General features: G+C 53.0%; 1 protein-coding gene across 3 annotated transcripts; it reads left to right on the forward strand.

The window, feature by feature from the left end:
* The first annotated feature begins 294 nt into the window (after positions 1–294).
* On the forward strand, positions 295–27,755 carry ETF1 (eukaryotic translation termination factor 1). Of its 3 annotated transcripts, XM_088173976.1 has the most exons (12): positions 295–454; positions 13,572–13,747; positions 14,440–14,579; positions 17,664–17,802; positions 19,989–20,179; positions 21,255–21,384; positions 21,943–22,098; positions 22,732–22,796; positions 23,751–23,898; positions 25,175–26,678; positions 26,710–26,821; positions 27,015–27,755. In XM_088173976.1, the coding sequence occupies exons 1-10, from the start codon at positions 369–371 to the stop codon at positions 25,255–25,257; spliced, it is 1,314 nt and encodes a 437-aa protein (XP_088030102.1). In that variant the 5' UTR covers positions 295–368; the 3' UTR covers positions 25,258–26,678; positions 26,710–26,821; positions 27,015–27,755. The 3 variants fall into 3 exon arrangements, with proteins under 3 accessions (XP_088030102.1, XP_088030101.1, XP_088030103.1); XM_088173975.1 differs by having other exon boundaries at positions 26,710–27,755; XM_088173977.1 differs by lacking the exon at positions 26,710–26,821 and having other exon boundaries at positions 27,058–27,755.
* Positions 27,756–27,887: the final 132 nt, after the last annotated feature.

The raw sequence follows: 27,887 nt of genomic DNA on the forward strand, positions 1-27,887 counted from the left end.
CCCCGCCCCGCCGCCCTCTGGACTACTCGCCCCACAATGCTCCTCGCGCGCGCGCGGGGAGGGGCGGCGGCCAATGGCGCGGCGCCCCGCTGCCGGCTCCCCCCGGAAGTGACGTCAAGGGCCCCCCATGTGAGGCTATTGCAACACATGGTGCGCGGCGCGGGGGAGCGCGAGCACCGCGTGCGACGTCAGCGCCGCGCGCCGGGGGGAGCGGGCACCGAGCGGCGGGGCCCGACCGGCACCGGCACCGCCCGGGACACACCCGGCCCCAGCGCCCCGCCCCGCGCCGCCCGCCCGCCCCGCGCCGCGCCCGCCGCAGCGCCTGCCGCCGCGGGAGGAGGAGGAGGAGGAGGAGGAGGAGGGAGAAGATGGCGGACGATCCCAGCGCTGCCGACCGCAACGTGGAGATCTGGAAGATCAAGAAGCTCATCAAGAGCCTGGAGGCGGCCCGCGGGTGAGCGCCGGGCCCGCGGGGCCGCCGCCCCGGAGCGCCGGGTGTCCCGGCTGGAGCGGGGCCGCGGCCGGGGCGCCGACCGGGCCCGCCCGGCGCGGGGGGACGGCGGGCGCAGCCCCGGCCCGGCCCCGGGGCCCTTTTGTGCGGCCGCGTGGGGCCGGGGCAGGGCGGGCAGGGCCGTGCGGGGCGCGGGGAGGAAGCGTGACCGCGCTTCCCGCACGGGAAAGGGAAAAGGGCCGCGGCTGCCCCGGGCTCCGCCGGCCCCGGCGCGGCCCCGCAGCCGCTCCCGCAGCCGGCCCCGAGCGGGGCGGCTCCCCCCGGGCCCGGCGGGGGTGGCACAGGTGCGTGTCCCCGGTGCCCGCTCCGCTGCCGGCCCGTCCGGCCGGCCCGTGCCAGCTGGCACCGGCGGAAGGCGGATTCCAGCCGGAGGAGACGCTCCTCTGTCCCCCGTGCTGCCTTGGGCTTCTCCCACGGGACCGGCTGGGCCGGGGAGGGCGGCGGGGCAAGGGCAGGGAGGCAGGGGCTGAGGCAGCATTTATTCCGTGCTTTCCTTACTGACAGTTATTTGATCTTTCTCACCGCTTCCCCTCCCAGCGAAGGTGCTCAGCTCCATTTCCCTGAAAGCAAGCTCTTCCAAAGTTTGGACAGTGGGGAGTTTAAAGTCTCTGATGCCGCTTTAATCCTTGCACTTAATTTTTTTTTTTTTGCCCCCCCAGAATGTGTGTTCCTGCAGCCTGCCCCATGCCAGGGATGCCTGTTTGAGAGGGCAGCTTGGCACTGGCCGGTTCCATCAGTTGGGCTCGAGGGACTGTGAGACCTCAAGGTTCTGGGGTTGTGAAATAGCAGAGAAAGTGTGTCTCGGCCGACAGCCTGATAAAATAAAAATGAAGGGTCACTCCTTAGCCACCCTTGCGGCTCCAGTTTCCACGGGCTCACCTGAGCAGGTGTTGCTGGAGCTGGGGCAGCACTGGCATCGTTCTGTGCCCCCCCAGAAGCCTGGGAGCAGCTGGCAGAGGCCGAGCAGCTCTCCTGCCATGTCCTTTAGTGCTGGTGCTTGTTCTGTGTGTAGGGTCAGCCTGGGGAGTCGTTCAGCTGAAAAGTAACCCAGGCAGGAGGGGAACCCGAGCCACAGGTCTCCCTAAATGTATTTTACTTTGATTTTTGATGCATCTGTGCAGGGATGGCGGGTGGGAGATGGGAGTGGGGACCCTGGGTTACCCTTCCTGTGGCACAGTGGACTTTGGCTGCCCCAGCTGATCACGGGGCTGTGCCTGTGCGTGGTGTGGGCAGCACAGGTTGTGCTCACAAAGGGTCCCAGGAAGCTGAAAGGGCTTGGGAAGCTGCAGGCATCCACTGGAACTTGTGACATAGCTCTGTGCAAGAGCACTGAGGGAGCCTGGGTGGGTTTTGGAAGTGTAGAGTTGGAGTTTTGTCTCTCCCTGGTTCCAGCTGTGCCTAGTTCAGTGTCAGCTCTGGCACGGTTTGGGATAGAGGAGTGTTGCAGAGAAGGTTCCAGCAGGTGTTGGAGCTCTCCTGGCAGGCTGCAGGGCAGGTGTCTCTTGTGGATATCAGCAAGGGGATGCTGGTTCAGGGTCTTCCAGGGATTCTCAGCCAAAATAATCCCGGTTTGGGTCCAGTAGGGAGAAGAGGTGCAGCAGCCTCAGCCCCCAGCAGGCTCAGGCTCCCCAGCACAGGAGGTGTGAGGCAGTGGAACTGGCTTTTCCTGCCTTGGGAAGAGTCACTTCCTCTTCCTGGGGAGTAGGAAGACCTGTTCTGGGATGGGTTGGGGGATAAAGCCTCCCAGCAGGGCGGTGTGGAGGGCCAGGGCCTCGCTGGTGTCCCCACCTTCCCTTACTCATGTGCTCCATTAGTGACCCAGCAGCAGTGTCCCAGTTTCGTGTGCTGTTCCTGCAGGGGATCAAAGGGACGGGAAATGGAGGAAGCTGGAGTCAGACATTCCCTTGGCATGTGGTGGCTGGGGCACCTCTGCTCTGATCCAGCTCTTGTGCTAAAATCTCAGTGGAGTCTGCAGCGTGTTAGCAAAAGTCAAGTGAGCAGGAGAGCGAGGAAGTGCTTTTATGGGACTGATGATGAAAGGGGCAGTGCTTGGGCAGAGCATCCAGGGGAAAGATTAAAACCTCAGCTTTCCCAGAAGCTGATCAGCTGGAGGCCAGCAGGGCTAGGTCTGCCTCTCAAACCTGGAGGTAACTCCTAGCAGGAATGCCCTGTGTTATTTTCCCAGCCCTGCTAAGGAAAGCTGACTTTCTGACTGATCTCTATAGAAAGAATCTGTCAATTCAGAACAATGAAAAGTAATTTTTAACTCCCCAAGCTCACCTCAAAGCCCTGTCTCTGCTGACAGAAGGAGCTGTTATCTGTGCCTGGCTTCCTAAACCAGAAGTTATCTCCTTGCAGCTCTCCAAAGTTGAGTGGCAGACCGTGTGATCCTGTACAGGGTGGCTGAGTTGGTGTTTCAGAGGGGGGTAGCTGGGCTCTGCACAGGCTGTGAGGAGGAGCACAGGGGCCAGCTCAGCCCTGCTGGCAATTAACCTTTGTGGCCAGAAGAAGATGGGAGTAAAAGGCTGCTGATGAGCCAGTCGTGGCCTTGTCAGAAGTTTAACCTTCATCTCTGAGAGCTTGGAGCGCTCAGACTTTCATCAGACATCTCTGCTTCTCCCCACTGAGGGATTCATTCTGCTTTCAGTCCACAGTTCAGTTTTGTAGAACAGATTTGGGGGAGCACTGGACCCCCCAGAAGCTGCAGCTGTGTCTCTCTCTGTGGAGCTGCAGCAGCCCAAGTAGAAGCAGCATTAGCCACTCTGTTTTCCTTTATCCTCTCTCTCGGGGCTTTTCTGCTGTTGCTTCATGCACTTTTCCAGTGTCAGTGCTAAACTGACAATCCCTCTTTGTTCCTTTGCTCTGTGCAGTTCTGAATAGTTAGCTGGGCTATGGGCAGGGTTTTCTGCTAATCTAAGCTGTAAAATGCTTGGCAAAATCAAGTATCAGCAACAACAAGCAGTCTCTTTGCTGGGAGAGGACCTGAGATGTCACGTTGGAATCATGTTTGGAAACTTCTCCACATCTTAGAAATGCTGTCTCTGCTTGGAAATGGTTCTGACACCTCCCTGGCCTGATGGGCTTCCAGACCCAGGGTGAGAGTGCAGCTGCTGCAGGGTGTGGAGCTCCCTTAAAGTGGGGAGAACCTTCAGGAACCTTCTCTCTGGAGACATCTCCCCGGTCCTGAGCTTGCTCCGTTGGGAACAGGAGCTCTTGTTGGTTATTTTACTGAAACAGGAACAGAGGAGGTGAGGATGGAGGTGTCTCTGCAGGCACTGACTGCAAACACAACTGAGGCTGGTGTGTGGAAGAACATTTTTGCAGATTATGAGCTCTGGAAGGTGGGTCAAACAGGGCACATGCAGAAATGAAGTCTGAACAAGTAATTTATTCTGGTTGTAACTGGAAGAAATGTTTCAAAGCTGGAAGAGGGAGAAATGGCAAGAGAAGGAGATGTCTTGGTGTCTCCAGAGCCTTGGGAGGAAAGCAAAGTGTTGCAGTTCCTGCCTGGGTTTGGATTCTGCCGTGCTGAGACTTCTATCTGGGAGAAACAAAAAGTGAAATCAAGTCACCACGAAGGACAGAGGCCTGAAAATCCATGAGGATTCCTGCAAAGAGAGACATAGTTCTGCTTGAATTCCTGGAAAATGAAACATAGTTCTGCTTGAAGGTGGACAGGCTCACCTGTTGCTTAGACAGAAAAGATTTGCCCAGCATCATTTGCAGATGGGTTCTCTTGCAGTCTGTCTGGAGTCTTGCTGGTCCTGATGGATAAGCCCAGCCTTGGAATTAGCCACAAGCTGTTTCCCAGCCTTGTGGAACAGGAGCAGGAGGCTGTGCCTCTCCACACCTTGTTCTGGGGTGTGCTGGGATGGTGCTGCTCTGGGACAGCCTGGTGCTTCTGGGACTGAGGGAGTCTTGACTGTTCCAGTGTGAGGATGGTGGGCCTTTGCAGAAGTGGCCTGAGAGCCCACGTGGCTGTGAGCTAACAGCACTGTGGGACACTCAGGGGATGGCTGGGTCAGTGGCAGGGATGTCCTGTACAGCTTTGCCTTGTTCCCAGTTTCTTTTGAACAAAGTCCTGGGGAACTGTGGTGCCTGGGCTCTCTCCTGCTGTGTTTCCTCCTGAATTAGGCAGAGCTCCTGCAGCACTCTGCTGTGGGTGGATTGTTCTGCTGGTGGTGCTGGGGCTGGACGTGTGCTGGGATAGCTGTGGGACACTATCACAGCTCAGTTAAGTCCAGTGTGGATTCTGCTGCTCCATCCAGGACACGGCCCAGCAGATTTGGGTGTGCTCGTGCTCCAGTGTGACACCACCACCATGGCCAGGCAGGTACCAGAGCAGCTCTCTTGGCTCAAGGGGGTCACACCCCAGGAGGAGCATTTGGTGACATGTGTCTGCCTGCACTGCCAGGGATGTGGCAGTCCTGAGGCTCCCTTCCCTCCCCTCCCTCTCCTGCAGCTCTCCTGCCCTGCCTCCTTCATCAGGATCTGGATCAGGATCTGTTGTGGCTGTGCCTCGGATCTGAGCTCTGGGTCAGTTGAGCTGTTGATACAGGAGCTGTTGCTGCAGCTTTCACCTTGGCACGGGGGGTAGGATGGAGGCCTTGCCCCAGGCCTGGGTGAGCTGCTCCATCTGGGAAGGGCAGAGCCATGCCAGGGTGGTCCTTGGCTTTCCAGCTGTGGTATTTAGGTTGCAGTGCTGTTGTGCTGTGCCAGTGATGGGACAGTGATCCCTGAGGATCTCCTGTGAGCTGGTGTCTGCAGAGCCTCTCCTGCACAACAGTCCTGCTCCAGCTGGAATTGAGCTGGGCTGTCACACTGGCACATGGGTGGGACAAGGGCTGGAGGAGGAGGGTCTGCAGGAATTGAGCTTTACTGACTGAGTTTCCTGCTTTGTCTTGGTGATGTGCCATCAGTGTGGAGTGCTCAGGGAAGAGGTTGTGGTTTAAGTTCTTACCCAAGGCAGATTGCTTCCTCCAGGTGCTTTCTCATCCTGCCTGTGGCAGGGGGAGTTCCTAAAGGAGGTCACTTTGAGGGGCAAAGGCCATAATGTTAATATTGCCTTTGCTTCTGGTGGTGTGAGGAGAGGAAGGAGGTGTTTGCAGAGAGGCTGGAATAGAAACAGTCCAGGGCAGAAGGGAGAGCTGAGGGCACTGGCAGGAAACCACGTGGGATGTACAGCAGCTGCTTCCACACCATTTCCCTGCTCTGTTGGACCTCTGCAGGCTGCCAGTGTCCACAGCGCTGGGCTAGAGGCTGAATGTGGATTTCTCGTAGGCAGGGCTGGTCAGACCTCTCAGCACTAAGCAGTGTGTGTCGTGTCTCAGTGGTGGTCTGAGGAAGCTGTGCCAGGTGGGAAGACAGCTGGAGCCAGGGACAATGTCCAAAGGGTTGTTGACATCCTACTGCTTGCCTCAGCCTAATGGTTGTAAAACATTGCCTGGGCTCTCACCTGCCTGCTGTACCTGTTCCTTTTGAATTACAGCAACAATTAGGAAGTGCTGTTTGGAGAGTGCTCACTAGCAAGTGGCTGAGGAGGACCTGAGCTGGAAAAGTGGCTCCAGATCAGAACTCCAGCGAGTGTCTGACAGCCTGTGGCTGTTGAGCAGCCTGGTACCTCTTTCACAACTGTGTGAATCATTAGTGAGCAGTGTGATTCATGCACAGATCATCATTCACATCGAGCTAATGAATGAGCCCCTGAGGAATGACGTGGTGGGAGATGGGAACGAGCACCTCAAAAGAGGACAGACTTTTTTGGCTCTGTGGCAACTGGATTTCTTTCCCTCCCTGTTAGCCACCTATTCCCATGTAGCTCTGGGGCATTAGCATCTTAATAAGCAAATCTGGATTTGTTTCAGTCCCCCAGTGTACATCTTGTACCCAAATGGCCCATTAGCATAATGCAACAAGTCTTTCAAACTTGGAGCATTAATAATTGGAGAAGGAGGAGGGAGATCAGGGGAGCTGTGGCAAAACTGAGCCTCCCAGTGAGTCACAAATGTCTGAAGTGCAGAAATGTCTGTTCCACTTCCCAGTAATTGGGCATCCGGGCTTTCTGCATGAGGTCAGATGCAGCCAATAAGGCCTATTCAAAACATGCCTGTGCAATTATGTTTTGTGGTGTTGCCTTTGATCCAAGGATTTTGGAGAAGCATTGATTCACCTCCCTGGGGTGTGCAGGATGCACTTGTGCTTGGGATCTGCTCCTGGAGCTGCACTCTGATTTGGGATGGGGGTGCTGGTGGTGGCCTGAGCAGCACTATCGGAGCTGAGCCCAGTTTGGGGCTGGAGCTGCTGAGTGTCCCTCTGGGCAGGTGGTGTGTGGTGGCCCAGGGGCCAAGGGCTCACTGTCACCTGCTACCTGTGCACCCTCACACACAGGAGAGCTGCCAAACCGTGCTGGTGGAGGAGCAGAAGGCCGTGACCTGATTCTTGTGTCACCTCTGTGTGTCCCGGAGTGAGGGAGGCTGAGCCCAGGAGCAGCTCCTGGCAGGTGGCCGGGGCTGCTCAGGGGGAGCCGTGCCTCTCCTGAGCCTTCTCAGCCTGCAGCCAGCCCTGCCTCTGCTCCTTTGCTCAGCAGCCATTTGCTGCCTCCCTGTGGGAAGCTTTCCTGGCTGCTGGAGCCAGGGGTGCACTGAGGAAATGAGGCTCACTCGTGTTTTGCAGGGTGGGTCCTGGCTGGGTGCTTCTCTCCCTGGCTGCCACTCAGAGCTTGGTTGGCACCTGGATGCTTTTCCTCATGGAGAAGTCAGTGGGTGAGGGTAGGAGGGCAGGATACTCTTCCAGGATGGGCTGAGTGTCTGCTTCAAGATGGACAAGATTCCTGGTGTGGGCTTTGGAGCAGGACTCCAGCAGGAGAGCCTGGCATTGTGAGAGCCGTGGTGGAATAGCTGCACGGTCTCATGCTGTGCAGTTAAGTGGTTTTCCTTTGTCCAGGGGAGAGGTGGCATTCAGAGACTGATGGAGGAATTTCGTGTCTGGGATGTTTCTTCAATTCAGAAGAAGGAGGGCCTCGATTTCTCCAGTTAATGCTTATGCTGAAAAGGATTCCTGAAGAATGAATTACTTGGTCTCCTGACTCTGCAAATCCTCTCCTCACACCCACCCTGCCCCCATCTTGTCCTTTTTCTCTGCTTCAGAGGTGTCAGTGGCTCCAGAAAGGTGAACTCTGCTTTACTTTTGCTGGTCCCTTCCATACCTTCACACCCTTCTTTGGGTGACGTGGAAGCCTTTGAGGAATGACTTGATGTCACTGTTTGGGAGGTGACCCAGAGTTCTGCTGCCTGCAGGATGCCTCTGGGGGATTGTGAGGTTCCTGCTGTACAAAGTTGTGCCTGTCCTTTGGCTCAGCTCCACACTGAAGCTCAGAGGAGCTGTGTGTGCCATGGAGCCCCCAGTGCTGTGTGCTCTGCCTGGGTGTCAGTGCCGTGCTGCTGTCCTGCTCCAGCTCTGCTCAGAGCCATGGGCTGAGCAGGCTGGGGGACTTCACCTGCTTCTGCTGGAGCCATCACCAGACCCATCACCAACCCCTGGTGCCTCCAGCAGCTGTGAGGTTGGGATATGTTGGCTGGGTTTATTGCAGAGCATTCAGCTGATGTTCTCACAGGCTGTGCAGTCCTTGGTTTCCAGGTGATGTGGCCTCTGAAACACTGAGGGATCCTGGATTCTTGGCATTCCCTGCTCCTTCCTAGCAGGTTTTCCAGGAAAAGTTGTGCAGCTCTTGCATCTGCTGTTGGCTCTCCAGATTTGCATCTTAAGTGAACTTGAGCCACTTTCTGATGAAAGCTTTGTCTTATTAAAAGACACGAAGTCTTTAAAGGGCACAGCTGTGACCTCTTTGTTTCACAGCCATAATTCCTAAGTTGCAGGAGCATGTGCAGAACTTCCCTCTGGCAAGGTCAGTGCTCTGGCACCCAGGGCAGGATGAGAGGGGAGTGTCTGATGGCCTGGGTGTTGTGAGGGAGCCCAAACCTGCAATTCTGTACTTGCCTGTACCAAAGGACACTTCCTTTTTATAGCTCTCCATTCGACATCTGCTCAGGTACAGCACCAAAACCCTCAAATATCTTTCCTCACATCACTGATTTTGTGGGCTGTGCCCGAGTTTGGTCCTTCACTGAAGTTCCAGGTGCCTGCAGCACTGTGGATGTTGGTTCAGAAGCAGCTCTGGCACCTCTGGGTGTGCCTGATGGAGTTCTGCCTTGGATTGAAGAGGTGTTGCTGGCATCTGCCTGGCAGCTGGCTGTGCAGGGAGCTGCTTTAGCCAGCACATAATTTGGGTAGCCCTGGCTGTCCAGGCAGCTTGGGCTCCTTGGGGTGTGTTGTGCCTGCCCAGTGATGCCCAGTCCTGGTGGGGAGCAGCAGGAGTTACCTGGGGAAGGTGCCATGGCTTGGAGCAGTTGTTTGTGGAATGTGCTTGGGATCAGCTTATCTGGGAGCTGTTTTCTCTGTGCTCCTGCCAGTGTCTGGCAGTCACACACAGGCCTGGTGCTGCCCTTGGCTCCTGAGGAGAGCAGGATGCTCACGAAGCTGTGCCCTGTAAAAATAAACTTGTTTGGAGTCCTGGGGAATGACTGCCCTCCCTTGCCTCTGTATCCCACATTCCACAGTGTGCTGGCAGTGTGAAACGTTTCACTGTGCAGCAGCTACAGCTCAGCTGCTGTTTGTCAGGTCTCCTCTGATAGCACAGGGCAGCCAGTCACTGCTATTTATATAGCAGGCTGTGAAATTAATGCTCTCCCGTGCCAGCTCATAGCCCAAATTGCAGGAGACAGGTTGGCTGCTGCTCCTCAGAGTGCTGGGGGTTGTGTGCCAGGTGAGGGTGGCAGTGGCACAGGACAGTGTAAGGTGCTGGGAGCCTTTTGGAAAACCACCACATCACTGTCTGGTACCAGCTGGAGGTCTGAGCGTCTGCTCAGCTGCTCCTTCTCATGGCAGGAGGGCAGGAACGTGGTGACAGAGCCCTGCAGGTGGAGGTGGCCACCCGGAGCAGGGGGCTCATGGGGAGCAGGCTGTCCCCCATGGCTGCAGTGCCTGCTCTGAGCTCTTGGTTCTGGTGCTGAGCACAGAGCACATCCCCACAGGGCACTGAGCTGGGTGTGGGCTGGGGACAGGGACCAGCTGGTGCCAGCATCCTCAGGGCCATCCCAGCAGTTCTGTGGCCTGCACACACAGCACAGGGAGGGTGATCCCTCCTTTGCTGCCAGGGAAGGAGCTGCTGGCAGGAGGAGTGGCACAGCTCTGCCCTGCAGCTCCCCGGGATGGGTTAGTGGTGACTGCACTGCCCTCGCTGCCAGCACCTGCTCTGAGGTCTCTCTGTGTCTGGAAAAGCTGTTTGGTGGCACAGTTGTCTGAAATTCCAACTGTAGTAACATTGGAGTTTTAATAATAGAAAGGCTGTCCTAGCCACAAACCTTGATTTTCTGAAGAACTTGCTGTCTCCAGAGAGCAAAATGTGCTTATTTTTGCTTCCCCTCTTCCCTCAAACAGTCCTCTAGCACACTGTGGGAGACAGCTGGAGCTCACCTACTGTGGTGTGGGGAAGTTGGAGCTTTGATCCTCTTCTTCCTCCTCCTCCTCTCTCCTAGAGATCCCCAAAGCTGCCCATGGCAGGTGCTGATAAATCTGAGCTAATTTCCCATTCCTGGCAGGGCTGGCACCGTGAGCAGTACCCACAGTGCAGGCAGTGCCTCCCCAGAGCTGCCACTGAGCTGCCCCTTGGTTCTTTGTGGAGTGTGAGCTGTGCCCCTCGTGCTCCTGGGATGGCCCTGGCAGCTCTTTGGGCAGAGCAGGGCCAGCAGCTGGAGCAGCTGGAGCTCTGCTCTGGTGGGAGCTGAGTGTGCTGAACCAGGGGAAACCTCAGCAGTGCTGTGAAATCAGGATATGGTGTGGGATCCATGGGGTCCCTGCTTCCTCCAGGAGTGCTGGGCGTGCTGCAGGGCACAGTGTGGGCTGACCCAGCTCCTGGCCCAGTGTGAGCCCTGTGAGCAGTGCAGGATCTCAGCACATCACTGGGTTGTGCCCCAGGGCAGGTGTGTGGTGCAGCTGTGTCCCCTTTGGGGAGCCCTTAGCATGGTCATGGGGAAATTCCTTACCTCAATCCCAGTTAAATGCACTCCAGAACCCTCAGCTCCAGAGGGGACAGGGTGGGATTTGCAGAAATCCCTTTTATCTTGTTGAGGCTGCAAAGACCCAGAGGAGACTTGGAAATTACTTACTCTGCAGAATAACCTATTTTTTCAGAGTGTTTTTGAACAGCAGCTTTCTTAGAAACTCTTTGCTGCATTTTGTCTCCTTGGGGTGAGTTCAGCAGAGGCACCACAGGGTTTTTAGACCCTGCCGTGCTGCATTAGGGTCACAGGCAGGTACAAGCTTGCTTTGAGAGAGGAAAGCTGCTCTTGCATGGTTGGATAACGAGGTGTTGGCAGTGTGTGAGGGAGCTCTGCAGCCACCCTGGGTGCTGGAGCTTCAGCTGGTGCCTTGCTGGTCTCAGTCTTTGGTTGTTTAGTGACCCTTTGGGGTGCTGGGTGCCTGGGGACATGGTGACAGGCTGGCTGGCTCCTTGTGCTCCAGGCAGCCTGGAAGGTTGCTGCTGTGGCAAGCTGCATGCCAGCTGTTTTGCTGGATTCTGCAGGAATTGGTTAGAGCCTGAAATAGCTGTGGCTGTGTAAATAGTGGTGAAGCATGCCAAACCCGAGGAGTGCACTTGATGTTGGTAGTGGAAGGTGCTTTTGGATACAAATCCAGACTGGAATTCACTGAAGGATTGGCCCAGGCACAGTAGTGTGCTGTGTTGAGCTAGATGGAGATTTAAATGAGGGGGAGTGCATCCTCTGAGCCCCTTTTCATGTGTCTGTTTGCAGTAATAAACCACCAGGATGTGTGAAGGCCACTGTGGTAGCCGGGTGGGTGTTGCTGAGGAGCAGTGCTGTGCCCCTGCCTGGTGGATGAGGTGCTGTGTGTGGGATAAACAGCCCCAGTAGGATCCAGTGGGTGCTCAGTGCTGGCACCAGTGTTGTGGGGCACTGGAACACAGCACAAGGCCAGGGGCTGGCACCTGAAGGGTGACTTGCATTTGAAAACTGAAGGGAGCTTTTTCAAATGACTGTTTAGTGAGGAATTGCTCCTGGGAGTGCTCACCCAGCCTTCCTCCTTGCTGGGCACAAAGCTGGGGAAGGGTCTGGAGGGTCAGTGCTGTGAGGAGCAGCTGGGAGGGCTCAACTTGGAGAAAAGGAGGCTCAGGAGGGACCTTCCTGCTCTCTGTAAATTCCTGTAAGGAGATTGTAGGTGGGGGGATTGGGCTCTTCCAGGCAGTTTGTGCCAGTTCCTTCCTGTCCTCAATTCAGGAGCAGTTGTCTGCAATCTCCTCCTAGCAGGAGAGCCGTGGAGTGCCCAAGGGGCAGAACAGTCACACTCCCACTCTCTGGGATGCCCTTAGGGGGTGCAGGAGGTTCGGTGTGATGGGCAGAGCTTTCTAATCCCTGGCAAGTTCTTTCAGAGGAGGAGATAACTCAGGAGTGCTACTTAGAGAAAAGTGGGGAAGAGTTGCTTTCATTCTGATCAGCCTCCTGCTCAAAGGAGCCTGCTGGCAGTGCTGGCCATTATCTGTCCCTAAGGCTGGTGCCATTCTCTGGGGTGGGTGACACTTTAATTGAGTGGGATATGGAGCATTCTTGGCTGGGGTGACCTGGAAGCCTGAGAGCTGCCAGCATGGCTCAGAGCTCCTCCTGGGAATGACACGGGCCAGAGTGGCTTTGTGACTTTGATTGCTGTGTATGGGGAGCTGGGATATTAAAACCAATTAGTTGTCTTTAAGGTCAGGGACTTATTTGACCTACCAGCCTCTGTTTCAACTTGGCCTGGATTGAAGATCTTTGGGAGAGGGCTGCACAACTTGTGTGAAGAGGCTAATGAAATGATGCTTTTGAAAGCACTTCCCTGCTGCCTCTGTAGCCCAAACACTTCACAGGACTGTGGTGTGTGACAGCCTGAAACAGCAGCGAGCAGGGGCTGGGCTGGGCTCCTCCTCCCATAAGAAATGTAAAAGAGCAAAAACCCTGGGGTTTGATGTCTGCAAAGCACTGTGTTGGCTCTCTGACTCAGAATCCTGAGAAGAGGCTTTTTCACAGAGCTTAGCTGCTTTGCCCTTGAGAGGGCTGGAGGATAGGATGAGGGATTTGATTTTTATGTCATTACTCTAATGGGAAGCATGAGGTCTGGGTTAAATCTGAGACAATGCAGAGGCAGCACTTCAGACATCTGGGATACTTCAATGGCAAATGGGAGGTACCTGCTGGAAGGCAGATGGGAACTTCCCCAATTTTCCTTTTGGCTTTGGGTGGATTTGAACCACGAGGCAGCTTTGGGGGGATTAAGATTTCTGCAGGACCCACCCCAAAGCCCTAGGAAAAACGAATATCAAACTTATTTTCCTTTAATTTAAGCCTGTTCTGTGATTTGTGGGGTCTTATCTGCTGACTGTGTGCCTGGTTGGTGCTGGTGAAGCAGCAGTGTGTGCTTAGCACAGTTTAGTTAAAGCAGCTGCCAGAGCTGATGAGCTGCTCTGAGGAGAAAAGTGATAATGGGAAAGCAGGAAAAACTCACCGTGACAAAGGGATCCTTCCAGTTCACTTTTCTGTATTAATCTGAGGGAAACAACGTGTTAAGGCAGCACTTGGGCTGCTGAGTGCTCCAGCTGTCTGAGAACAAATGGAATGGGCTCTAAGATGTCCTGGAAGTATGTGGCTGCATTGTTTGAAATAATCTCTGCTGGGAGCTGCTTCCATTCCTTCTGCTCACAGCCCTTGGTCTGTACATGTGTTCTTTCTTCCCAGAGTGCACAAGCAGCTTCTGCAGGACTTGGTAGGGGCTGAGCACTGAAGAAGAGCCTGCTTTATTTTATTTTATTTCCTTTTCTCTCCCTGTTGTGCAGAAGGGAATGTCACCAGTAGCAGTGAAGCAGCAGCCTTGGGGGAGGGAGGAGAGCACTGTGGGGTGTGGTGTGAGGGTGCTTGGTGCTCTGCTGCCTGCTCACATCCCTCTTTTCCCTCCCCAGCAATGGTACCAGCATGATCTCGTTGATCATTCCCCCCAAAGACCAGATCTCACGAGTGGCAAAAATGTTAGCAGACGAGTTTGGCACTGCCTCCAACATAAAGTCAAGAGTGAATCGCCTTTCAGTTCTGGGAGCCATTACATCTGTACAGCAAAGACTGAAACTCTATAACAAAGGTAACTTCTAGCTTGTATGGATGCTGGCACACTTCCCTTTCTTGGAAGCAGCCTTAAGTTCCTGCACTATGCAGTTTTCTGCTAATCAAATCTGTTGGCCTGTGCTGCTGTTTGGCACTGATATTCCAGGTATGTTGCCCTTGGATGGCTACTTCAGGGGTGGACTTTGGGACTGGAGTAGTAAAGTGGTCCTTGTCTTTGCAGAGTGGGGTCATGATTCCATTCCTAGTGCTGACTCTGCCAAACTTGGCCAGACTGAAGAGCTGGATATTCTGCAATAATTCATTTGTGTTAATCGTTTTCTGCCAGGCAGAAACTCCTGTGTGCCTCATGCATGGCACTGAGCCATGCCATCATTTTGGGGGGAGCAGAGCCAGGCCATGTCAGATGAGCCCTGGAAGAGTTCACTGTGACTGCACTGGCCTGTGGCCTTCCCTGGGATGGTCACTGCAAATCCCAGCAAAGCTTCAGGGGCTGCTCTGGGTGCTGGGACCTTGCAAACCCTGGGTTTAACTGGCAGGCTTCCCATTGTAGAGACCTGGGAGGGAATGAGGTGGGGAAAAGGGAAAGTGAAGAGTTAGAGAACTTGAATTTCAACTCTGCTCTGAGTCTCAAGGGCTGGCAGTCAGTTTTTGATGGGTACAGCTTGCCACATTCCTTGGTGATCTAAACCTGCATTGTGTCGTTTGTAGTACCTCCAAATGGTCTGGTTGTTTACTGTGGAACAATTGTGACAGAAGAAGGAAAAGAGAAGAAAGTCAACATTGACTTTGAACCTTTCAAACCAATCAATACATCGTTGTATTTGTGTGACAACAAATTCCACACGGAGGTAAGGACTCAAGGACTCTGCCATTGCAGGAGCTGAGCTCTGGGCACAGCCTGGCTGTGCCTGAGCCTGGAGAGCAGCAGGAACAGGCCCTGGGGTGGCCACTGGATGGCTTGGGACTGGCCAGGGATGGGGAATGCCCAGGGACTGCCCAGCTCCTCCCAGCCCTGAGTTTGTGTAACCCACAGGCAGCAGCTCCTCTCTGTAACTGGAGCTTAACCAGTTTTTTAACCTGGTTTTTCTTAACCACAGAGCCCCATAGATATTATTCCCAGTCAGACTTTAAAATACTGCCAAGATAATATCAGTGTTGCCAGTCTTGCTATCAGATGTGTTAACTGAGAGCCTTGATGGAGAGCTGGCATGTGCCTAATCTGTCTGGGGGGAAGTGGGCTTATTTTTATCCAACATCTAATTAAGTTAAATGAATGGTTTGAAGCATACTGAAGGAAATGTGGATTACAGCAGTCAGGTATTGCCTCTGAGGCTGTGTTGGCTCTGGCAGGTGCAGAGGTCTCAATGTTTGCAGTGCCCCTCACGTCCTTGATGTTCCCCGTGATAAATGTGTGGCCTGAGACTTAATTGCCTGTTGTCAAATGAGTGTGACATGGGCTTGGCAGGCCCCCAGTGATGTGGTTCTGTTTGTCTGTGGAGATGTGATCCATAAGTGGCTTCCAGAGGGCAGGAATTCAGCAGGGAAAGGTGCAGAGGTGAGGCCCATCCCTACTATTCTGTCTCCCCACAAAGGATGAAATCCCACCATGCCTTTGACCTCCCAGGAATAAAAACCTGTGCACACACACAGGTCTGGAGTTCTGCTGGGTGCCTGTGCCCACAGATGAGTGAAAGCAAGAGGCAAAAAAGAGAATTCAGCAGCCAGCCAGCATGCCAAGCCCAGGGAGGTGTTTGTCCCTGCTGCTGTGGCACTGGCAGGGTGCTGGCTTTCCTCCTGCCCTGTCACCACATGGATTCATTTGGTGTCCCCTGCAGCTGCTGCCTCAGGGCACTGATTGAATGCAGAAGTGCCCAGCAGGCTGTTCCAGGAGCAGCTGCACATGCACTGGTGTGTGGCTGTGCTCACCACCAGTGGCAGGACCTGAGGGGGATCTGTGGGAATTGCTGCTCCTGAGGATGGGATCCCTGCCAGCCCCTCCCTCCATGCTCTGGGGTGTGGGCTGTGGGGTTACTGCCCTGGGCATTGCTGGGGCTGCACAGCTTTGAACCCCATAATTCCCCATTCCACAGCCAGGGCAGCTCCAGGGGCACCCCCAGATTTCCTGGGAAACTCGGGGTGTGAAGGAGCAGGAGGGGAGCTCATCTTCACCTCTGGGCTGCAGCTGCAGAGAGAAGGACCAGAACAAAGGCAATATTCCCTTCTTGGTGCTTGACAGGTCAAACAATTGCTGCCAGAGCTGATCAGGGGATCACTGATCATTGGGACTGTGTGAAAATAAGAGGAAATCAAGAACATCAGAGCTGCAGTCATGTGCTGCCTGGCAAGAGCATCTGATAAGATTTCCTCTAGGTATTTTCTTGTCTGTGTGAAGCTGAAGTGACTCCCCCAGGAGCTGTGAGCCCCAGTGTGTGTGAGGGGTAGGATTTACCATGCCTTACTTTGATACCTTGGCTGGAGCATTCATTCCAGTCCCATGTTTTGCTTGGCTCTGTCCCAGTTAAATAGATTGCAGTGTAATATGCCACTTCCTCCTCTCATTCATCCCACTGCTGAGGAATTAATACAGAATATTTACTTTGGCCAGGAGATTCCATTAAACCTTAGCCTCTGTTTCTTCTAAGCTTGAGAGCTTCAGGCTGGGCCGTGTGGATTTTGGAAGAGGATGACTGATGGGTTTTATCCTTTCAGTTCAGCCCAGTAATGAGGCTGACAGCCCTGCAGGCAGCTCCAGGTCCTGTGCATTAACCCAGCACCATCACTTTCAGTGTTAAACTGCTGACTTCAAGCAATCTGGAGTTTTGACAAGTTCCCCATCCTACTGATGTGGTTTTGCCAGCCAGAAAGAGGATTCTGGCTATTGCTTTTTTGGGCATGTGTAAGTGAGCAGGAGTGTGTGTGTGTGCTGGATGTCTCTGCCCACTCAGACAGCCCCTGAGGGAACAGCAGCTGAGAGATTGCCTTGAGAAAGGAGTGCAGGGTTTGGGTGCTTGGGCAAAATCAACTCAGAAACCTTGATACTCCACTGTGCTTTGGTTGGGCAACTTAAATGACCTTTTGGGAAATATTCAGCTGCCTTTTTTAGAGGGAGGAAAATTGAAGGATAACTTCATTTTGCAGCAAGTGTTCTGGCTGCCTTCTTCACAGCCAGTTATGCACAGGACAATTATTGCTGCTCTTCCTTGTGCTCTGTGAGGCCGAATTTGACACAGCCACTGTAGATTTATTTCATCCTTCTGCCTGTGGCACTTGAAGCCAGCAGGTGCAGCAGACCAGTGCTGGTGTAGGGAGGCTGTGTCAGTGCTTGGGAGAACAAAACTGAACTGACAATGAACTGAGCAAGTTCTGCTTTCCTGGCTGGAATGCCAGGAGAATTACTGCTCCACTTGTGCCAGCCAGAGAGGTGAGGCAGCCTCAGAGAGCTGGGATCCATTTCACTGCATCCTCTCCAGGGCTTTGCTGTCACACCTGCCTGTGACCTCAGGTGGGGAACTGGCAAAGCTGGGACATTGTGTCAAAATTAAACTGGAGTTTCCTTTGTGCTCTTGGCAGTGTTCTATGGGATGGGATTTTGGGCAGGAATTGTTCCCTGGCAGGGTGGGCAGGGCTGGCACAGGGTGCCCAGAGCAGCTGTGGCTGCCCCTGGATCCCTGGCAGTGCCCAAGGCCAGGCTGGACATTCCTGGGACAGTGGGAGGTGTCCCTGCCATGGCAGGGTGGGATGGGATGAGCTTTGAGGTCCCTCCCAACCCAAACCATGGTAGGATTCTGTAGTGCCCTGGAATGGTTCCAGCTCCTGAATGTGCTGCCTGTCCTGCCCTTTATGAGCACAGGAGTGGCCGTGGGCAGCAGTGGGGGCTGTGCTGTGTGCCCAGGTGGGGCAGCCCCTGCTCACAGCCCCTCTCTCTGTTTTAGGCTCTCACAGCGCTGCTCTCTGACGACAGCAAGTTTGGCTTCATTGTAATAGACGGGAGTGGGGCCCTCTTTGGAACTCTGCAAGGAAACACACGGGAAGTGCTGCACAAATTCACTGTGGATCTTCCAAAGAAGCACGGTAACAACTTCCCTGAGTGCAGCAGCCTGGCCTGGCATGGCAGGGTGGAAGTGGGGAGCTTGGCCTCTGGGGGTTTAGCTCTGCTCAAGTCTGTGCTCCCTTGGAATCTGACAGCAAAGCCTCCAGTCTGAGCCTTCTGTCACAATTAATGAATCACACTAATGTGCAGTTCAGCTTAGAAGTGGCACTTTTTATTTCTTGCTGCATTTGACCCTTTACTTGGTTTTGGGACAGTTAGAAGTTAGTGGCACAAGCAGTAATCCCACTCAGAGGGATGTAAGTTTGATGTGCAGGTGTTTTGTGCTCCCCAGAGGAGCAGTGAGCTGCTCTCTGCAGGAACACAGGACCTCGTGGAGCAAGGGAAATTCGAGTTCCACTCTGTGGTGCTGTGTTGTAACCAGCCACTGATGAGTTCGGCAAATTGTCTGCTGGCTACTCCTGGCCTGCTGTCCTTTGTAGAGTGGGATGGGACAAAATGAAATCAAAGCAGTGTCCCCAGTGAGGCTGTGCAGCAGAGACTGCTGGGCTGGGTACAAAGGACATGGCTTCTCCTGAAGGCACAAAAAGAGAGAAGTGCTCAAACGTTCCATTTCTACAGAGCTGTGAGACTTTTTATAGAAAGAGAAAAATCTCCTGGTGGGAACGAGCCCTGTTTATTGTCTGAGTGTCCCATGGCAGCCCCTGCCTGCCTTTGTGACAAACTGAATCCAGGAGGCTGCAGCTGCCCGTGGCTGTTCCTGTGTGGTGCTTAGGGGTGGTGAAAAGAACACAGTAACATACTGCAGGAGAAGACAAGGAAGAAATCCCTTTATTTCAAATCTGGTCCTACCTTTTATAATAGACTTTGTGGGATGTAGCTGTAGGTTAGGGATTTAACCCTGTGGATGCAATGGAAATAAGACACACAGCTACATGGTCCCTCTCAAGATAGGATAGAGACAAGTTTATTCTAAACCACACTGCTTAAGTAGAGCTTTTCACAACTCCAAGGACAGAATACATCGATTGGTCCAGAGAAAGTAACACCTTTTCCCAGGCCTAGACACGTATCTAACAGGTGTCTTATTTGTGTTATTAATTCTTCTCTTCTGTTTACATTAGAGGAAGGCAGCTAGCTTTAGGAAAGAACCCTGGCTAAGCTTGAGAAAGCTGGACTGGAAAAACTCTCTCAAGAGGTTTTTCTGGGCCTATGGTCACAGTAGGACAGAGACAAAGCACTAGCTTCTTGGTCCAGAGAAAGTAACACCTCTTTCCCAGGCTTTGTCACATATCCAGCAGGTGTTTATCTTTGTTTTTAATTCTTTTATGTTTACATGAGAGAAAAGCAGCTAGCTTGGGAAAGAACCCTAGCAGAGCCTGAGAAAGCTGGACTGGAAGAACCCTCATAAGAAGTTTTACAGGCAGCCTTGGCTGTGGTTCTGGGGGGTCACCTGAGTGCTGGCTGGGATGCAGTGTGTCCCCAAGGCTGCCCTCTGGCTCGGTTTGAAAAAACTGGTATTTTCTAAGGAAAGGTGAGAACCCCTTTCCTGAGATGCAGAGTGCATCTTCTAATTATTATAGTTTCGAATCAGAGGCTTTCAGGGAGAAGATATGGGGATAGGAATAACAGTTCTTTACTGATATCTAACAAGGCAAAATAGCAGAAACAACAACAGCTATAAAATTTGACAACAGAACAGAACAGTGTAGCTCAGTTTTAGCTGTTTTTGGCCAAAGCCCCCTCTCCCTCGCTCAGTTACCGGTGCTGTGGGCAGGGCAGGTCCCGTGTAGCTGAAGGGGCTGGGTGATGGTGGCAGCGACCCAGGGGGGAGAGGGATGGAGGAGGGACTCCCCCCTCACGGTGTCGGTCGTGGTGCTCGGCAGAGTGTCCGGAGGTAGGAGGATGAGGTGGGAGAGGAGCAGAGCGGAGTTTGAGGGCAGGGAACGTGGATCTCGGGGCTGGGATGGCAGGGGAGATGCCGGATCAGAGCACGGGCTGTCCTCTCACTCCACGAGCGAAGCGAGACCCCTTTTCCCACCTTTCCTTTTCCCGTGTCCCCCTATCCCCCACCCCACTGCGAGATAAAACCAATCCTACTACCAAGGCGTAGCCCCAAATACTCAGCATAACAATGGGAACAACAACAGAGAAAGCAAAGGGAAGGATTAACCCCCAGCACTGAGCGTGGTTTCCTCCCTCCCCGCAGGCAGGGGGGGTCAGTCTGCGCTGCGCTTCGCCCGCCTGCGCATGGAGAAAAGGCACAACTACGTGCGCAAGGTGGCCGAGACCGCCGTGCAGCTCTTCATCTCCGGGGACAAGGTCAACGTGGCCGGGCTCGTCCTGGCCGGCTCGGCCGACTTCAAAACCGAGCTCAGCCAGTCTGACATGTTTGATCAGGTGAGTGGAGTTGATGAGCTCAGCGCCTGCCCGAGGAGAGCTGGGATAAGGTGGAACTGTGAAGAGGTTTGATCAAAATTGAAGTTGTAATGTCTGCGAAGAAGTGTTCTGTAAGGGCCTGAAATGAGGGGTGTGGGCTCCAGGTGGCTCTGTAAAATGCTGTTCATTGTATCCAGATGTTAGAGGTGGGGGACAAGAGCCCAGCCCACAGCCTGTCAGCCACAGCTGGAGGTTCCTCTGAAGCTTCTCTAATTCTGGTTACAATGCATTATGTGCTTTGCATTGCAGAGCATCTTAAAACATGACAACCAATCAATACTTTACTATAACCTATAGCCCATCCTAACTTCTAACATTACCATATTCATGTTACTATTTTCCAATCACAAATAATTAGTATGTTACACTTGAAGCTAGAAATTGTTTTTCAGTTTTCCTGCAGTGAAAAGTTCTGAGATCTTTTCTCTACTTGTAACATTGGCTTTCTTGTTTGCCTGTGAAAATCTTTTTGCTTGGTAAAAACATCTTTTGTTTGAGGTGGATTTATTCTGTGCTCAAGTCACAGAAAGCCCCTTCCACCTCACTTGCTCTTTGCCTTCCAGTTTAGTTATCCAATACGACTGGCTCAGCAATTCTTTTCTACATAAAAACTTGCTCTCATTTCTATTCCATCTCAGATTCTACATTCCAAGATGTTTCTGTTACACAAACATATCTGTGAGACCTTCCTGTCCAATCCTTCTCCTTCCCAACAGTCTCCCATTCCTAAAACCTCCTGCAAGGAGCTGAGAACTGTTCTTACAACAGGGCTAATAAGAAATCTGTCCTCCCTTGTTTGGAGCTGGTATTCACATTCTTTGTATCCCCAAATTTAAAGCAGAAGCCTTGCTGGAATTAAACTCCAGTAAAATGAATCTGTGTCCCTGTTGCCTGAAAGTTGTGGTTCAGTTGTGAGCATTCAGAGGTTGCTGTCCTCAGGGGAAGTGCAGTGACTCCCCTGGCAGGGTGGGGACTGTCCCAGCCCTGCTCTGCTGTGGATTTTGATGGTTTTGTGTCTCTTCCTTCTCTCCTTCAGCGGTTGCAATCCAAAGTGCTCAAACTAGTTGATATTTCATATGGAGGAGAAAATGGCTTCAATCAAGCAATTGAGTTGTCAACTGAGGTCCTCTCCAATGTGAAATTCATCCAAGAGAAGAAGCTAATAGGTGAGTGGTGCACAGCAGCCTCTCCTGAGCCAGGTGTGTGGCACTGAGTGAGCAGCTCCTGCTCTGCCCTGCTGGCAGTGCCCTTGTGCTGCCCCAGCCCTGCCACAGTGGCTCAGCAAAGCCAGACACTGACACTGCCAAACTGAGACACACTCAGACACATCCCAGGAACACTGAGACACACCCAGACACATCCCAGGAACACTGAGACACACCCACACATATCCCAGCACACTCAGGGACACCCAGGCACACCTGGACACACTCAGGTACACCCAGACACACCTGGGCACACCCAAACACCCTCAGGCACACTCCTGCACACAGAGTGGCACTTGCAGTGCTCTTTTTTTCCACCTGCACACCTGAGTTGCTGCTATGGCAGGGATTGGGTTTTTTTTCCCCACCAGATTTCCTGGACCTTGTTTATCCTTCCTCAGAGCTCCCTTTAGTTCCTCCTTTGCTGGCAGCCTCCTGTGGCAGTTCCTTGTGTTCCCTGCAGTTTTTTGAAGTGTGTGCTGTGCTGAGTGCTCATGGCAGGCTCTGTGTGCCCTGCAGGACGATACTTTGATGAGATCAGCCAGGACACAGGGAAGTACTGCTTTGGTGTGGAAGATACACTAAAAGCTCTGGAAATGGGAGCAGTAGAGATCCTGATAGTGTATGAGAACCTGGATATCATGAGATACGTCCTGCACTGCCAAGGCACAGAGGGTACGTGGGGTCTGGGGCTCTCAGGGTTTAATATCTGGGGTGGGTTTGCTGGAGGAGCTCCTTGAGCACATTTCATCACAAGGTGTCCTGGTTTAGGGCAAATTTTGGGAGGAAACTTTCAAAGGGGTCCCTCTAGAAAGCAAATTCAAGTCCCTCCCCCTACTGGTTTGGGAAAAGATTTCCTTGGAGAAAACCCTTCCTCCTGCTGGTTTATCCAAGATTTCCTTGGAGAAGAGGATTTGTTGTGCAGGTCTGTGCAGCTGCCCAGCCCCTGGGGGGGAAAGGCTGGAAGAAGCAGGGAATTGCAGTGCCAGGGGGGCTCTTGCTCACAGGCCCAGCCTGGAGCCTCCTTTCAGCTTTGTGAGTGTGGGACCAGAGGGGAGACTGAGGTGACCTTGTGGCCACAAACACAATTCCTGTGCCTGCAGCAGGACCTGCCCCTGTGTGCTGGCTCTGCAGCTGCTCTCTGCTCTGTGTGGGGTTGCTCACAGAGCTTCAGAGAGGAAGGCAGGCAGTGGCACTGCCCAGACCCTCTGGCTGTGGTTGCTGGCTGTGCTCAGTCTCCTGCTGTCTTTAAACTGCATCTTGCAGCCTTACCCAAATTAATATTATCATTTTTTTCTCCCTTCTCAGAGGAGAAGATCCTGTATTTGACACCAGAGCAAGAGAAGGACAAATCCCACTTCACAGACAAGGAGGTATTTCAGCTTTGGGCCTCTGGGTTTGTTCTCAGTGTGTGGGTGCAGAGCTCTGGAACCTGGGCTAAGTTTGTCCCTGTGCTCTCAGTGACACCTCAGGGCAGGGACCTGTGGCTCTGGCTGTGGATCCTCACCTGCTTTTCTCCACTCTTCCCTGCTGCCAGTGCCAAGGCTGTGGAAATGGGCAGTGTGGGATCTTTGGCCACCACCTACAAGGGTTTGGTGGCCACCCTGCAGGCAAGGCCCCAGAGCTTTGCCTCCTGCTTGTGGGGCCCTGATTTGGTTGTGCAGAGCCACTGTGAGGTCAGGAACCATGACCTGGCTCAGGTGCCAAGGGAGTTTCTGCTTTGGGGTCTCTCTGACACGTGGAACTGTCATTTCCTGCCTGTGCAGGTCAAACTGCCCTCATGGACCAGGGCTCTGTGTCACTCTGCAGAATAAACTGGGAATAAAGTGTTCCTTGCCAAAGGAGAGGGAATTTGTCCCACCTGGGTTGTGCCAGGGGCTTTTTCCAGCTGTTCTCCCCCTGGAGGGAGGACTGCCAGGCCCTGCTGTGCTCAGGGTTTGCAGTGTTACCTGCAGTGAGGTGTTGCTATTTCACAATAATCACTGCACTTAGATGAAAGGGGCTGGAATCTGTGCAGGGGGCACAGCAGGTCTCAATGAGCAGTGAAACTGAGCTGTAACAGAAGAATCAAAGCAGTTTTTCTCCTGCTTCTGCACTAAATTTTATATTAGAGGCCCAAAGCACAGTCAGGGATGAATTTGGTAGCACCAGGAGCTGGTGGTTGTGCCTTCCCCCAGGAATGTCCCTCTGGAGCATGAGGGCTGCTGGCCCTGCTAGGACTGACAAAGCCATGGAGCCAACTCTGGGAGGGAATTTTCTCAGTTCTGAACACCCAGTGACTGTAACAAGTTTTTATTATTTATTTCTCCCCTCCAATGTTTCCACAGACTGGGCAGGAACATGAACTCATAGAAAGTATGCCCCTCCTGGAGTGGTTTGCAAACAACTACAAGAAATTTGGAGCAACATTGGAAATTGTTACAGACAAATCACAAGAAGGATCCCAATTTGTGAAAGGATTTGGAGGAATTGGAGGTAAACTGCAAGAGGGAGCTGGGTTTGTCTTGTTTAGTGGTTGGTTTGATAATCTGGTGCCAACACCAGATTAATCTTATTCCTGTCAGTCATGAAACCAGTCCAAGGAGCATCCCCTGGGTGGATTCATTCCCTGTCACTTCCAGCTTCCTCCTCAGTCCCTGTGTCCTCTGGAGGGCTCAGGGCTGTCCCCTGTGCAGCTGCTGGGGCTCAGCAGGGTCCTGAGCTGCCTGGCCCTGTCAGCACAGGCCCTTGGAGGCAGCCCCTGCCCTGCCCAGGGGGCTCTGACACCCCCAGCCCTGCTCCCAAAGCACTTGGAGCTGTTGCTCATCTCTCAGAGCCTCCCTGGACTTTGCTCCCTGATCTTCTGCTTCTTTCCTAAACACATTTTAGTATTTTTAGTCCCTCCTGTGGAACAGTGAGGCCTGGGGAAGCCAGTCCTGCTCTGGAGCTCCCTGAGCATCAGCCACAGCTGGCAGAGGTGCAGGTGGTTCCTGTGCCAGTCTGGCAAATCCTGGGCAGGTGGAGCCACCCCAGTGCCAGGCTCCATGTCCTGGGCAGGGATTCCAGGACAAAGCTGTGCTCAGCTTTGATGGGTGCATTGTAAAGAGGAATTTCTTGTGCCCAGAGAACACCAGTCAGGAGGAAAGAACCTTGGATTGTTTGGCTCCAGAAGGAGCAGTAGGTTTCTAAGTTTTCAGGGTTTGTAGTTCCAGGAGTTTCATTTCCTGCCAGATCCAGGCTCTTTGCATGCTGGGATCCTCTTTGCTCCCATGCCCTGTAGGCTTGAAAGGAAATGTCCTTGGAAATCTCCTTCACCTCAGAAAACAATCCCAGGGATACAGAATTTCCAGAGCCCTGCCTTGGTGTTTGGGGTGGGAAGGGGAAAACAGCCATGAAACCCTGCTTTGTAAAAGTGGCTGCAGTGCCAGCTGCCCTCTGGATTCACTGCCAGGCCTGGGTCTGAGCACTGCCACTGGCACCAGTGCTGCCAGAGCAGGCTGGGCAGGTGGGAGCTGCTTCCTGTGGCACTGAACTCATTCCCTGTGACATTTCCCAGTGCAGCTGCCTGCCAGCCCCAGCTGGCTGTGCCTGGGAGCTCTGGAGCAGGGCTGGGGTCCTGGGGAGGCTAAAAACTCTTTCTTTGGCCATGTCTGGGGTGCTGGGGAAGTTCAAGGCTCTTTCTTTGGCCTGTCTGGGGTGCTGGGGAAGTTCAAGGCTCTTTCTTTGGCCATGTCTGGGGTGCTGGGGAAGTTCAAGGCTCTTTCTTTGGCAGGTATCTTGCGGTACCGGGTGGATTTCCAGGGCATGGAATACCAAGGAGGAGACGATGAATTTTTTGACCTTGATGACTACTAGGTAGTCGAGCTGGGTCTGGCAACACGTGCCTCGCCCCTCCAGCATCCAACCCAAGGAGCAAACTCATGGTGGAAAACACAACAGATCCCTGCCTTAGAATTGGAACATTTCCAGAACTTGATCCACGAGCATTTGGATTTAAGAAAGCAAAACCCTACACTTTGATTTGTCATAGTGTCAGTACAGCAGCAAACTACTAAGTTCCTATATGCCACTTTGGACTAATTTAAAAAGAATCCCAGTTTTTACTTTTACTCAATGGTGAAATTGGTTGCTCTTGTATTTTATGGAAATGATTTTTTTAACCTTCATGATACATTAACTGCTGTAAACCTCTTCCTTCCAAAATTAATAGAAGTAAGATCCTACTGGTTTGTTTCTTTATACTTTGATTGGAGAAATCAATTGCTGCATTTGGCAGCGTGACCCATTTACATGGCATTCTCAGCTTAGCCTGCAGAAGAAATGGAACGAGGTTGGAGCCATAATTCTCTTCAAAAGCTTGAGGAGGCACTGACCTGAGTGCTGGTTCATTACATGTGGCTTGCAAATTCTGATGGTTTGGGGAGGCTCACCAGCCAAACGTGCTTTAATCTATTTGCAGAAACACTGCTCTTACAAACTAGGAAATGCACTTCATGGATTGCAATGAAAATGCTGCTGGAGTCTTGGGCTTAATTTGGATTGGAGCAGTGCAGCCTTCAGGAATTTATTTTTTTTTCAGTCTTGACAAAAATAAACATGAGATTTCAGTGAAGTAAGGTACACTTGGCTTTTTGTTCCTCAGTAAGTTTTTCTTTTTGCTTTAGGACTGCGTAAGGTTTCCTTGATGATGTGAATTTGAGCCCACAGGTCTTTAATGGAAGTGGGTGTTTGACAGGAATACCGAGTCAGTGGAGGCTGGATTAGTGCTGGGAGTGTGGAGAGTTTGATTCTGATCCGTGGAGCTCTGGCACAGCCCTGGGAGCAGCCAGCTCCCAGCAGTGTCTGTGCTGTGGGGATGTGTCCTTTGGGGGGTAAAGGATCCCCTGTGCCTGATCCCAAACTGCCCAGGGATCCCAGGCCTTGTGTCCTGCCTGCTCCACAGAGCACCCACACACCAGGGAGCTCATCCTTGGCCTGTGGCCTTGGGCTGTCACCAGCCTGCTGTGACACTCTGGGGGTCAGGGGCTGTGCAGGCCAGGGCAGCAGGGACACAGGGACAGCTCCTGTCCCAAAGGAACAGGGACACAAAGGACAGCTCCTGTCCCAGGGGAGCAGGGACACAAAGGACAGCTCCTGTCCCAGGGCAGCAGGGACAGCTCAGGTCCTGTCCCAGGGGAGCAGGGACACAAGGGCAGCTTCTGTCCCAAGGGAACAGTGACACTGCAGGGCTCAGCTCCTGTCCCAAGGGAACAGTGACACTGCAGGGCTCAGCTCAGGTCCTGTCCCAGGGGAACAGTGACAGCTCAGCTCCTGTCCCAAGGGAACAGTGACACTGCAGGGCTCAGCTCAGCTCCTGTCCCAGGGGAACAGTGACACTGCAGGGCTCAGTTCCTGTCCCAAGGGAACAGTGACAGCTCAGGTCCTGTCCCAAGGGAACAGTGACACTGCAGGGCTCAGATCCTGTCCCAAAGGAACAGTGACACTGCAGGGCTCAGCTCAGTTCCTGTCCCAGGGGAACAGGGACACTGCAGGGCTCAGCTCCTGTCCCAGGGGAACAGTGACAGCTCAGCTCCTGTCCCAAGGGAACAGTGACACTGCAGGGCTCAGCTCAGTTCCTGTCCCAGGGGAATAGTGACACTGCAGGGCTCAGCTCAGCTCCTGCTCCCTCCCTGGGGGCTCTCCCGGTGCTTCCCTCAGGAGCAGCTCCTGTTCCAGCTGCAAACCTTTGCCTCTTTTCCTGGTTCACTTGAACAGAGAGAGCTTCTCTTCAAATTTCTGCCATGCTGTTGTTTGAGGTCCAAAATTCCTGTCCTTGTGAGCAATACCTTTTGTCCCCTGGTCCCTGACCTGGCCAGCAGCTCTGCTGCCATCCTCACATCCGAGCTGGAATCTCCCCCTGGAGCTGGGGCTGGGTCACAGCCCTGGCCCTCACAGCAGTATGTTCTGGATTTTGCCATTGTAAATGGGTCTAATGTGACATGACAAGACCACAAAAATTGGATGTAAATTTACATTTTTGAATATACTGCTTGTTGTTTCACATGATACATTAGGGTATGCAGCTCCTTTTTGTAGTTTTTATTTTTACTATTTAAGTTTGGAAATGATGCCAAATTTTTGTATTTCTTTAATCAATGTGTTCTCTTCAGTGATATATATTGCATTATATATTGATGTGTATATCAATATATACTGATATGTATTACACTTACACATGCAAACACACTCAGTGGGGTGGGAGATCCTAGCCTTTGCATACTATATAGCCTCTGCAGAGAGATCCCAAGCAGTGATATCTTGGTGTTGTGATGTACAGAAATGGAGAAGAGTATTAAACCATATTTAAGAATATAGTACAGACTCCTGGTTTATTTTCTCTAGTCCAGGAAATTCCTGCTTTTTGCTCTCAGCTCCGTGCCAGCTTCAGAGCTGGAGGTCGGAGGCAGCTCTTTCACAGCTCAGTTTGTGTTTCTGGATCTTTCCCC

The sequence above is a fragment of the Sturnus vulgaris genome, chromosome 15, assembly GCF_052056855.1.
Source record: "Sturnus vulgaris isolate bStuVul1 chromosome 15, bStuVul1.hap1, whole genome shotgun sequence".
NCBI lineage: Eukaryota > Metazoa > Chordata > Aves > Passeriformes > Sturnidae > Sturnus > Sturnus vulgaris.

What these genes read in the sequence shown, in the direction of transcription:
- ETF1 (XM_088173975.1), top strand. Translation starts at nt 369, where the DNA reads ATGGCGGACGATCCCAGCGCTGCCGACCGCAACGTGGAGATCTGGAAG. An exon ending in GCACTGCCAAGGCACAGAGG is followed by an intron (nt 22,099 to 22,731) that starts GTACGTGGGGTC and finishes CTCCCTTCTCAG; the next exon opens with AGGAGAAGATCCTGTATTTG. An exon ending in AGGATTTGGAGGAATTGGAG is followed by an intron (nt 23,899 to 25,174) that starts GTAAACTGCAAG and finishes TTTCTTTGGCAG; the next exon opens with GTATCTTGCGGTACCGGGTG.